The sequence below is a fragment of the Oncorhynchus nerka genome, linkage group LG11 (assembly GCF_034236695.1).
Source record: "Oncorhynchus nerka isolate Pitt River linkage group LG11, Oner_Uvic_2.0, whole genome shotgun sequence".
Lineage (NCBI taxonomy): Eukaryota > Metazoa > Chordata > Actinopteri > Salmoniformes > Salmonidae > Oncorhynchus > Oncorhynchus nerka.
The window spans coordinates 6,875,443-6,889,284 of NC_088406.1; the positions used below are offsets into that span (position 1 = coordinate 6,875,443).

The window sequence follows — 13,842 nt, forward strand, 5'->3', positions numbered from 1 at the left end:
ACCTTCAGCTGTTCTCAACCGCCGTGGTTCACCAACCTTCAGCTGTTCTCAACCTCCGTGGTTCACCAAACTCCAGCTGTTCTCAACCTCTGTGGTTCACCAACCTTCAGCTGTTCTCAACCTCTGTGGTTCACCAAACTCCAGCTGTTCTCAACTTCTGTGGTTCACCAACCTTCAGCTGTTCTCTCCCCATCTCTGTGGTTCACCAACCTTCAGCTGTTCTCAACCTCTGTGGTTCACCAAACTCCAGCTGTTCTCAACCTCTGTGGTTCACCAACCTCCAGCTCTTCTCAACCTCTGTGGTTCACCAACCTCCAGCTCTTCTCAACCTCTGTGGCTCACTAAACTCCAGCTGTTCTCAACCTCTGTGGTTCACCAACCTTCAGCTGTTCTCTCCCCAACTCTGTGGTTCACCAACCTTCAGCTGTTCTCTCCCCATCTCTGTGGTGCACCAACCTCCAGCTGTTCTCAACCTCGGTGGCTCACAAACCTCAACCTTTCATCACCCTCTGTGTCTCACAAACCTCCAGCTCTCCTCAACCTCTGTGGTTGTGATGGTGACGGTGGGGGTGGTGGTGGGGTTGGTGATGGTGGGGTTGATGATGGTGATGCTGGATAACGGGCGTGGTTAAGGTTAAGATTAAGGTTGGTAATTAGGGAAGCTGATCTGTACCTATTGGTGGTGGTGGGAGTTGAACAAAAGCAAAGTGGAACAAAGGGAATGTGAACACTCTAACCACTAGGCTACCCTGCCGCCCCAGGGATGTGAACACTCTAACCACTAGGCTACCCTGCCACCCCAGGGATGTGAACGCTCTAACCACTAGGCTACCCAGGGATGTGAACACTCTAACCACTAGGCTACCCTGCCGCCCCAGGGATGTGAATACTCTAACCACTAGGCTACCCAGGGATGTGAACACTCTAACCACTAGGCTACCCTGCCACCCCAGGGATGTGAACACTCTAACCACTAGGCTACTCTGCCGCCCCAGGGATGTGAACACTCTAACCACTAGGCTACCCTGCCACCCCTTGGATGTGAACTCTCTAACCACTAGGCTACCCTGCCGCCCCAGGGATGTGAACTCTCTAACCACTAGGCTACCCTGCCGCCCCTTGGATGTGAACCCGCCCCACTAGGCTACCCTGCCGCCCCAGGGATGTGAACCCTCCCCCACTAGGCTACCCTGCCGCCCCTTGGGATGTGAACACTCTACCACTAGGCTACCCAGGGATGTGAACACTCCCCCACTTGGGATGTGAACACTCTAACCACTAGGCTACCCAGGGATGTGAACACTCTAACCACTAGGCTACCCTGCCGCCCCTTGGATGTGAACACTCTAACCACTAGGCTACCCTGCCGCCCCAGGGATGTGAACCCGCCCCACTAGGCTACCCTGCCGCCCCAGGGATGTGAACCCGCCCCACTAGGCTACCCTGCCGCCCCAGGGATGTGAACCCTCCCCACTAGGCTACCCTGCCACCCCAGGGATGTGAACACTCTACCACTAGGCTACCCTGCCGCCCCTTGGATGTGAACACTCTAACCACTAGGCTACCCAGGGATGTGAACACTCTAACCACTAGGCTACCCAGGGATGTGAACACTCTAACCACTAGGCTACCCTGCCGCCCCTTGGATGTGAACTCTCTAACCACTAGGCTACCCTGCCGCCCCAGGGATGTGAACTCTCTAACCACTAGGCTACCCTGCCGCCCCAGGGATGTGAACTCTCTAACCACTAGGCTACCCTGCCGCCCCTTGGATGTGAACATGCCCCACTAGGCTACCCTGCCGCCCTAGGGATGTGAACCCGCCCCACTAGGCTACCCTGCCGCCCCAGGGATGTGAACCCTCCCCACTAGGCTACCCTGCCGCCCCAGGGATGTGAACCCGCCCCACTAGGCTACCCTGCCGCCCCAGGGATGTGAACCCGCCCCACTAGGCTACCCTGCCGCCCCAGGGATGTGAACCCGCCCACTAGGCTACCCTGCCGCCCCAGGGATGTGAACCCGCCCCACTAGGCTACCCTGCCACCCCAGGGATGTGAACATACCAGAAATAGGTCTTACTAGGCACAATGAAATGAAACAATGACTGAAATCACAGTACACAGTAAAGATGATAAATGGCTTGAAAAGAATAATGTACGATAGAATGCTTCTTAGTAAACCTACTACATTATGTGAAAAAGGGTTCCAAAGGGGTTCTTCAGCTGTTCAAATAGCAGAACCCTTTTTGGTTCCAAGTAGAACCCTTTTTGGTTCCAGGTAGAACTGTCAGTGGAAAGGGTTCTACAAGGAACCCAAAAAGGTTCTACCTTGAATCAAAGCGGTTCTACCCGGAACCAAAAATGATTCCTCAAATGGTTCTCCTATGAGGACAGCCGAAGAACCCTTTTAGGTTCATGATAGTGCCTTTTTTTTCTAATATTGTAGACCCAGATCTTGGGTCAGTTTGGCAATAATGGTTAAGGTTAGTGTTGGGGGAGAGGAAGCTGATTCCTAGATCTGTACCTAGGGGAAACCTCACCTACTATGAATTCATACCATCTGCCTTAGGAATAGGAGAATAGTGAATATTCTATAGGAAACAGGTGTTATCCCCAGCTGATGAGTACCTGTCAGTCTATTCTATAGGAAACAGGTGTTATCCCCAGCTGATGAGTACCTGTCAGTCTATTCTATAGGAAACAGGTGTTATCCCCAGCTGATGAGTCCCTGTCAGTCTATTCTATAGGAAACAGGTGTTATCCCCAGCTGATGAGTCCCTGTCAGTCTATTCTATAGGAAACAGGTGTTATCATTTCACTGATGAGTACCTGTCAGTCTATTCTATAGGAAACAGGTGTTATCCCCAGCTCATGAGTACCTGTCAGTCTATTCTATAGGAAACAGGTGTTATCCCCAGCTGATGAGCCCCTGTCAGTCTATTCTATAGGAAACAGGTGTTATCATTTCACTGATGAGTCCCTGTCAGTCTATTCTATAGGAAACAGGTGTTATCATTTCACTGATGAGTACCTGTCAGTCTATTCTATAGGAAACAGGTGTTATCCCCAGCTGATGAGTACCTGTCAGTCTATTCTATAGGAAACAGGTGTTATCCCCAGCTCATGAGTACCTGTCAGTCTATTCTATAGGAAACAGGTGTTATCCCCAGCTAATGAGTACCTGTCAGTCTATTCTATAGGAAACAGGTGTTATCCCCAGCTCATGACTACCTGTCAGTCTATTCTATAGGAAACAGGTGTTATCCCCAGCTAATGAGTACCTGTCAGTCTATTCTATAGGAAACAGGTGTTATCCCCAGCTGAGAACAAAAACCCTGAAGCTTGACGATGGCTGTGTAAGAAGTGATGTCAGATGAGACAAAGGAACTCAGTGTGTGTGTGTGTGTGTGTGTGTGTGTGTGTGTGTGTGTGTGTGTGTGTGTGTGTGTGACAAAGGAGCACAGGTACGTGTAACAACAAGTGTCTGATCAAACCTCACACCTGTCGCGGGTGAGAACACACTATGTGACTCGAGGTGTGTGTGTGTCGAGGTGTGTGTGAGGTGTGTGTCGAGATGTGTGTGTGTCGAGGTGTGTGTCGAGGTGTGTGTGAGGTGTGTGTGTGTCGAGGTGTGTGTGAGGTGTGTGTGTGTCGAGGTGTGTGTCGAGGTGTGTGTGTGTCGAGGTGTGTGTCGAGGTGTGTGTGTGTCGAGGTGTGTGTGTGTCGAGGTGTGTGTCGAGGTGTGTGTGTGTCGAGGTGTGTGTGTGTCGAGGTGTGTGTGTCGGGATGTGTGTGAGGTGTGTGTGTGTCGAGGTGTGTGTGTCGAGGTGTGTGTGAGGTGTGTGTCGAGGTGTGTGTGTGTCGAGGTGTGTGTGTGTCGAGGTGTGTGCCGAGGTGTGTGTGTGTCGAGGTGTGTGTGTCGAGGTGTGTGTGAGGTGTGTGTGTGTCGAGGTGTGTGTGTGTCGAGGTGTGTGCCGAGGTGTGTGTGTGTCGAGGTGTGTGCCGAGGTGTGTGTGTGTCGAGGTGTGTGCCGAGGTGTGTGTGTGTCGAGGTGTGTGTGTCGAGGTGTGTGTGAGGTGTGTGTGTGTCGAGGTGAGTGTGAGGTGTGTGTGTGTCGAGGTGTGTGTGTGTCGAGGTGTGTGTGTCGAGGTGTGTGTGTGTCGAGGTGTGTGTGTCGAGGTGTGTGTGAGGTGTGTGTGTGTCGAGGTGTGTGTGTGTCGAGGTGTGTGTGTCGAGGTGTGTGTGAGGTGTAATGTACAATAGGCGAGAGCTGATACTGATGACTGTGCCAGGCAGATGTTCACATTAATACAAGGATCTCATGTTGGCGCTGATGAGAGAGGGAACAAGGAGAGGACAGGGCTCACATTCACTCCTCTACCCCCATCTATCCTCTTTTCACCGTGGGTACGTCCCACATGACACCCTAACCCCTATATATTGCACTATTGTTGATACGAGCCCTATGGTGCACTATAAGAAACATGGTACCTTTTGGGATGCAGCCACATTCCCTCCCTCCCTCCCTCCCTCTATCATCTTTCCACTGTGCCAAACGCAGGCATTATCACGTCGGCGTCGGCTCTATTCTCAAGCCTGCACATTTCATTTCTCAATGCACTCAGGATTCATCTCATATATCGGAATAGAACTGGAGGATGGTGATGAATGTGATACATTGTGTCTGTGTGACTTCAGGATGGTGATGAATGTGATACATTGTGTCTGTGTGACTTCAGGATGGTGATAAATGTGATACATTGTGTCTGTGTGACTTCAGGATGGTGATAAATGTGGTACATTGTGTCTGTGTGACTTCAGGATGGTGATAAATGTGATACATTGTGTCTGTGTGACTTCAGGATGGTGATGAATGTGATACATTGTGTCTGTGTGACTTCAGGATGGTGATAAATGTGATACATTGTGTCTGTGTGACTTCAGGATGGTGATGAATGTGATACATTGTGTCTGTGTGACTTCAGGATGGTGATAAATGTGATACATTGTGTCTGTGTGACTTCAGGATGGTGATGAATGTGATACATTGTGTCTGTGTGACTTCAGGATGGTGATAAATGTGATACATTGTGTCTGTGTGACTTCAGGATGGTGATGAATGTGATACATTGTGTCTGTGTGACTTCAGGATGGTGATAAATGTGATACATTGTGTCTGTGTGACTTCAGGAAGACATTGATTGTTCCTCAGCTCTGGTACGGTGTCATTGGCAAATTAGCTTCATCTACCCAGACGTATTTCAGAAGTAGAGACCTATCAATATCTATCTCCCTTGTCTACTAGCCAGACTTATTTCAGAAGTAGAGACCTATCAATATCTATCTCCCTTGTCTACCAGCCAGACTTATTTCAGAGGTAGAATTGTAACTACTGCTGGTAATGAGACACTTTCTCATGCCTCTTTCACCTGCTCTGCTGTCTCCTGACATGACATCATCCCTGAGGCATAATTTATGCGTCCCAAACGGCACCCTACTATTCCCTTCTACAGGGCATTACTTTGTATTACTACTACTAAAGGTAGTGCACTATAAATGGAATAGAGTGTCATTTGGAACACAATCCTTTAAGAGTGGTGACATCAACCGGTTTAATGGCAGATCTGAGAATATCTCTATGGAGAATCATTTACAATTCATCACATAATCTAGCTGAGAGGACCTTACTTGGGTTTACAGACTCTTTAAGCTTCAGGGCTTCAATGAAGCTTATTTCAATCCTGTGGTGATTATCCACAACGACCCCCACACCACACCACATTCCCAGAACAATCCAAGACAATTGTATTTTCTACTCTTGATGAAATGATGACACTGTGGTCCAATCTGTTTCAGTTGTGACAGTCCGATACAGAGCACTAACCCCAGTTTGGCATAACTCAAGTCATCTCCCCGTCCAGCTCTCCGGATGAATAGAGACTAACAGACTTACAGACAACAGACTTACAGACTAACAGACTTACAGACAACAGACTTGCAGACAACAGACTTACAGACAACAGACTTGCAGACTTACAGACAACAGACTTGCAGACTTACAGACAACAGACTTACAGACAACAGACTTACAGACTTACAGACAACAGACTTACAGACAACAGACTTACAGACAACAGACTTACAGACAACCGACTTGCAGACAACAGACTTACAGACAACCGACTTACAGACAACCGACTTGCAGACAACAGACTTACAGACAACAGACTTACAGACAACAGACTTGCAGACTTACAGACAGCAGACTTACAGACAACAGACTTACAGACCAACAGACAACCGACTTGCAGACTTACAGACAACAGACTTACAGACAACAGACTTACAGACAACAGACTTACAGACAACCGACTTGCAGACAACAGACTTACAGACAACAGACTTACAGACAACAGACTTGCAGACTTACAGACAACAGACTTACAGACAACAGACTTACAGACAACAGACTTACAGACAACAGACTTACAGACAACAGACTTACAGACAGCAGACTTACAGACAACAGACTTACAGACTTACAGACAACAGACTTACAGACTTACAGACAACAGACTTACAGACTTACAGACTTACAGACAGCAGACTTACAGACAACAGACTTACAGACTTAGCAGACTTACAGACAGCAGACTTACAGACAACAGACTTACAGACAAGACAGACTTACAGACAACAGACTTACAGACATCAGACTTACAGACAACAGCAGACTTACAGACAACAGACTTACAGACAACAGACAACAGACTTACAGACAAGACTTAGACTTAGACACAGACAACAGACTTACAGACAAGACAGAGACTTACAGACAACAGACTTACAGACAGCAGACTTACAGACAACAGACTTACAGACTTACAGACAACAGACTTACAGACAACAGACTTACAGACAACAGACTTACAGACTTACAGACAGCAGACTTACAGACAACAGACTTGCAGACTTACAGACAGCAGACTTGCAGACTTACAGACAGCAGACTTACAGACAACATAGTTACAGACAACAGACTTACAGACAACAGACTTACAGACAACAGACTTACAGACAACAGACTTACAGACAGCAGACTTACAGACAACAGATTTACAGACAACAGACTTACAGACAACAGACTTACAGACAACAGACTTACAGACAACAGACTTACAGACAGCAGACTTACAGACAACAGACTTACAGACTTACAGACAACAGACTTACAGACAACAGACTTACAGACAACAGACCTACAGACTTACAGACAGCAGACTTACAGACAACCGACTTGCAGACTTACAGACAACAGACTTACAGACAACAGACTTACAGACAGCAGACTTACAGACAACAGACTTACAGACTTACAGACAACAGACTTACAGACAACAGACTTACAGACTTACAGACTTACAGACAACAGACTTACAGACTTACAGACAACAGACTTACAGACTTACAGACAGCAGACTTACAGACAACAGACTTACAGACTTACAGACTTACAGACAGCAGACTTACAGACAACAGACTTACAGACTTACAGACTTACAGACAACAGACTTACAGACAGACTTACAGACAACAGACTTACAGACAACAGACTTACAGACAACAGACAACAGACTTACAGACAGCAGACTTACAGACTTACAGACAACAGACTTACAGACAGCAGACTTACAGACAACAGACTTACAGACAACAGACTTACAGACAACCGACTTGCAGACTTACAGACAACAGACTTACAGACAACAGACTTGCAGACTTACAGACAACAGACTTACAGACAACAGACTTACAGACTTACAGACAACAGACGTACAGACCAACAGACAACAGACAACCGACTAACAGACCAACAGAAGCTGAATAATATGTCATCCTTCCCCTCCATCTATGTCCATCTATCCACAGAGCTATACCCTACTAGTGTGAAAAAAGTCTAACGGAGGCTAGTGTTCATCTACAGTTGAAGTAGGAAGTTTACACACACTTAGGTTGGAGTCATTAAAACGAGTTTACATCCACTTAGGTTGGAGTCATTAAAACTAGTTTACATACACTTAGGTTGGAGTCATTAAAACTAGTTTACATACACTTAGGTTGGAGTCATTAAAACTAGTTTACATACACTTAGGTTGGAGTCATTAAAACTCGTTTTTCAACCACTCTACAAATTTCTTGTTTAACAAACTACATTTTTGTCAAGTCTGTTAGGACATCTACTTTGTTCATGACACAAGTAACTTTTCCAACAATTGTTTACAGACAATTATAATTCACTGTATCACAATTCCAGTGGGTCAGAAGTTTACATACACTAAGTTGACTGTGCCTTTAAACAGCTTGGACAATTCCAGAAAATTATGTCATGGCTTTAGAAGCTTCTGATAGGCTTATTGACATCATTTGAGTCAATTGGAGGTGTACCTGTGGATGTATTTCAAGGCCTACCTTCAAACTCAGTGCCTGTTTGCTTGACATCATGGGAAAATCAAAAGAAATTAGCCAAGACCTCAGAAAAATAATTGTAGACCTCCACAAGTCTGGTTCATCCTTGGGAGCAATTTCCAAACGCCTGAAAGTACCACATTTATCTGTACAAACAATAGTACGCAAGTATAAACACCATGGGACCACGCAGCCGTCATACCGCTCAGGAAGGAGACCCGTTCTGTCTCCTAGAGATGAACGCGCTTTAGTGCGAAAAGTGCAAATCAATCCCAGAACAACAGCAAAGGACCTTGTGAAGATGCTGGAGGAAACAGGTACAAAAGTATCTATATCTACAGCAAAATGAGTCCTATATCGACATAACCTGAAAAGCCGCTCAGCAAGGAAGAAGCAACTGCTCCAAAACTGCCATAAAAAAGCCAGACTACGGTTTGCAACTGCACATGGGGACAAAGATTGTACTTTTTGAAGAAATGTCCTCTGGTCTGATGAAACAAAAATGGAACTGTTTGTCCATAATGACCATCGTTATGTTTGGAGGAAAAGGGGGAGGCTTGCAAGCTGAAGAACACCATCCTAACCGTGAAGCACGGGGGTGGCAGCATCATGTTGTAGGGGTGCTTTTCTGCAGGAGGGACTGGTGCACTTCACAAAATAGATGGCAGCATGAGGCAGGAACATTATGTGGATATATTGAAGCAACATCTCAAGACATCAGTCAGGAAGTTGAAGCTTGGTCTCAAATGGGTCTTCCAAATGAACAATGACCCCAAGCATACTTCCAAAGTTGTGGCAAAATGGCTTAAGGACAACTAAGTCAAGGTATTGGAGAGGCCATCACAAAGCCCTGACCTCATCCTATAGAACATTTGTGGGCAGAACTGAAAAAGCGTGTGCGAGCAAGGAGTCCTACAAACCTGACTCAGTTACACCAGCTCTGTCAGGAGGAATGGGCCAAAATTCACCCAACTTATTGTGGGAAGCTTGTGGAAGGCTACCCAAAACGTTTGACCCAAGTTAAACAATTTAAAGGCAATGCTACCAAATACTAATTGAATGTATGTAAACTTCTGACCCACTGGGAATGTGATGAAGGAAATAAAAGCTGAAATAAATCATTCTCTCTACTATTATTCTGACATTTCACATTCTTAAAATAAAGTGGTGATCCTAACTGACCTAAGACAGGGAATCTTTACTAGGATTAAATGTCAGGAATTGTGAAAAACGGAGACTAAATGTATTTGGCTAAGGTGTATGTAAACCTCCGACTTCAACTCTATCCACAGATATATACCCTACTAGTTTGAATAAAGTATATCTTCTCAGAGCCAGGATAAGTCATTTCTCCTGGAAAAAAACATACTCTCATGTGGGATTGTTTGTGGCAAAAACACATAAATCCTCAACGTCTGTTTCTAATATTCTGACTTCGCCTGTGCATACTATTTTGGTTTCAACAGCTTTTGACAAATGTTAGCAGCCTCAGTTGCAGTGTGGAGGGGAGGAGATGAGAGGAAAGTTGGGGAGGAGGAGAGGAGGAGAATGGAGAGGAGGAGAGGAGGAGAGGTGATTAGGAGAGGGGAGGAGGAGAGGAAAGGAGAGGAGAGGATAGTTGAGGAGGAGTAGGAGAGAAGGAGAGGAGAGGGGAGGAGAGCAGGAGAGGGGAGTAGAGGAGAGAAGAGGAGAGGAGAGAAGAGGAGGAGTAGGAGAAGAGAGGAGGAGGAGAATGGAGAGGAGAGGAGGAGAGGAGAAGGAGAGAAGAGGAGAGAAGAGGAGAGGAGAGGGGGAGAGGAGGAGAATGGAGAGGAGGAGTGGAGGAGAGGTGATTAGGAGAGGAGAGGAGGAGAGGAGGAGAATGGAGAGGAGAGGAGAGGAGGAGGAGATGAGAAGGAGAGAAGAGGAGGAGTAGGAGTAGGAGAAGAGAGGAGGAGGAGAATGGAGAGGAGAGGAGAGGAGGAGGAGAGGAGAAGGAGAGAAGAGGAGAGAAGAGGAGAGGAGAGGGGGAGAGGAGGAGAATGGAGAGGAGGAGTGGAGGAGAGGTGATTAGGAGAGGAGAGGAGGAGAGGAGGAGAATGGAGAGGAGAGGAGAGGAGGAGGAGAGGAGAAGGAGAGAAGAGGAGAGGAGAGGACAGGAGGAGAGGAGGAGAATGGAGAGGAGGAGTGGAGGAGAGGTGATTAGGAGAGGAGAGGAGGAGAGGAGAGGAGGAGAATGGAGAGGAGAGGAGAGGAGGAGAGTGGGGGAGAGGAGGAGGAGAGGAAGAAAGACTGGCATACATCTCAAATGGTACCCTATTCCCTATATATAGTGCACTACTTTAGACCAGAGCCCTATTTCCTATATAGTGCACTACTTTAGACCAGAGCCCTATGGCACCCTATCCCTATATAGTGCACTACTTTAGACCAGAGCCCTATTTCCTATATAGTGCACTACTTTAGACCAGAGCCCTATGTCCTATATAGTGCACTACATTTGCCCAGAGCCCTATTTCCTATATAGTGCACTACTTTAGACCAGAGCCCTATTCCCTATATATAGTGCACTACTTTAGACCAGAGCCCTATTCCCTATATAGTGCACTACTTTAGACCAGAGCCCTATTCCCTATATAGTGCACTACTTTAGACCAGAGCCCTATTCCCTATATAGTGCACTACTTTAGACCAGAGCCCTATTCCCTATATAGTGCACTACTTTAGACCAGAGCCCTATTCCCTATATAGTGTACTACTTTAGACCAGAGCCCTATTCCCTATATAGTGCACTACTTTAGACCAGAGCCCTATTTCCTATATAGTGCACTACTTTAGACCAGAGCCCTATTCCCTATATAGTGCACTACATTTGCCCAGAGCCCTATTTCCTATATAGTGCACTACATTTGCCCATGTTCAATATTGCTGGCCAAAAGTTATGCGTCCAGTGTAGCTCCTATGTAAGATACTCACCGTATACAAACAGGACATATTCAGCTCCACTCGTCCCCAGGTAGTTACTGGCCTCACAGCGATACGTGCCGTTGTCTGTCTTGTTGAGGGCGGTGATGGTGAGTTCCCTGCCTTCTACGATCATCCTCTCTATATCAGGCAGCTCCCCTCCATCTTTAGACCACAACACTGGCTCTGGTCTGGTGGAGAAAACACAACACAAGACATCACAACAGACACCACAGCAGACACCACAACAGGCACCGCAACAGACACCACAACTGGCACCACAACAGACATCACAACATACACTACCACATACACCCCAACTGGCACCACAACAGACACCCCAACTGGCACCGCAACAGACACCACAACAGGCACCGCAACAGACATCACAACATACACTACCACATACACCCCAACTGGCACCACAACAGACATCACAACATACACTACCACATACACCCCAACTGGCACCACAACAGACACCCCAACAGGCACCGCAACAGACACCACAACAGGCACCGCAACAGACACCCCAACTGGCACCACAACAGACATCACAACATACACTACCACATACACCCCAACTGGCACCACAACAGACACCACAACAGGCACCGCAACAGACACCCCAACTGGCACCACAGCAGACACCACAGCAGACACTTAAACAGGCACCACAACTGGCACCACAACTGACACCCCAACTGGCACCACAACAGACATCACAACATACACTACCACATACACCCCAACTGGCACCACAACAGACACCCCAACAGGCACCGCAACAGCACCACAACAGGCACAACAGACACCTACCAATACACCCCAACTGGCACCACAACAGACATCACAACATACACTACAACAGGCATACACCACCAACTGGCACCACAACAGACACCCCAACAGGCACCACAACAGACACCCCAACAGACACAGACACCACAACAGGCACCGCAACAGACACACTACCAACTGGCACCACAACAGACATCACAACATACACTACCACAACAGGCACCCACCCCAACTGGCACCACAACAGACATCACAACATACAACAGGCACCACAACAGACACCACAACAGGCACCGCAACAGACACCCCAACTGGCACCACAGCAGACACCACAACCGACACTTAAACAGGCACCACAACAGGCACCACAACAGACACCACAACAGGCACCGCAACAGACACCCCAACTGGCACCACAACAGACATCACAACATACACTACCACATACACCCCAACTGGCACCACAACAGACACCACAACAGGCACCGCAACAGACACCACAACTGACACTGCAGCAGACAGACACCACAGCATACACTGCAGCAGACAAACACCACAGCAGACACCACAGCAGACACCACAACAGACACCACAACTGACACCACAGCAGACACCACAACATACACTACCACATACATCACAACAGGCACCGCAACAGACACCCCAACTGGCACCACAACAGACACTACAACAGGCACCACAACAGACACCACAGCAGACACCACAACATACACCGCAACAGACACCAAAACAGACACCTCAACATACACCACAGCAGACACCACAACAGGCACCACAACAGGCACCACACCAGACACCACATCAGACATCACAGCAGACACAACAACAGAGACAACAACAGATGCCACAACATACTCCGCGACAGACACAGCGACATACTCTGAAACAGACACAACAGCAAACACCACAGCAAACACTGCGGCAGACACCACAGCAGACACCACAACAGACACCGCAACAGACACCAAAACAGACACCTCAACAGACACCACAACAGACACCACAACATACACCACAGCAGACACCACAACAGACACCGCAACAGACACCAATACAGACACCTCAACAGACACCACAACAGACACCACTGCTGCCTCAGTGTCTTGAGATATTTTTTTTAGAGGTTACTATGGAACACTGAAGTATAATTACAAGCATTTCATAAGTGTCTGTCACGCCCTGGCCAAAGAGAGGCTTTTAATCTCTATTTTGGTTAGGCCAGGGTGTGACTAGAGTGGGCATTCTAGTTTCTTTATTTCTATGTTTTCTGTTTCTATGTTTTGGCCGGGTATGATTCTCAATCAGGGACAGCTGTCTATTGTCATGATGTTGCCATCTTTGGATGTGGTGAGCCCCATCCCCCTCTTCCCGCCTCCCCCTTTCCTCCTTCAACTAGGCTGCTGTGGTCAGAGAGACGTCGTAAATTCCTGAGGATCTCCTCATGGACACACAGTATAGAGAGAGTACATTTTCATAGAGAACATGGAAATTTCGCCCACCTCACAGAACTTGAGGTACGAACAAATTTCATGTTCCGGAGAAGGTATAAAAGATCGGCGAAGAATCCAGCTATGAACTGGTCCGTTTGTTACAACTTGGTGAAGCTCATGGG

At 47.3% G+C, this 13,842-nt stretch overlaps 1 protein-coding gene across 1 annotated transcript in view; it reads right to left on the bottom strand.

Moving 5' to 3' along the window:
• The window catches only part of LOC115124708 (cell adhesion molecule 2-like), a 194,322-nt gene that overhangs the window by 28,497 nt on the left and 151,983 nt on the right, over positions 1–13,842 (bottom strand). The window contains exon 6 of the mRNA XM_065024175.1: positions 11,421–11,599. Within this exon, the coding sequence (XP_064880247.1) occupies positions 11,421–11,599 (179 nt within the window). The remainder of the gene's footprint in view (positions 1–11,420; positions 11,600–13,842) is intronic.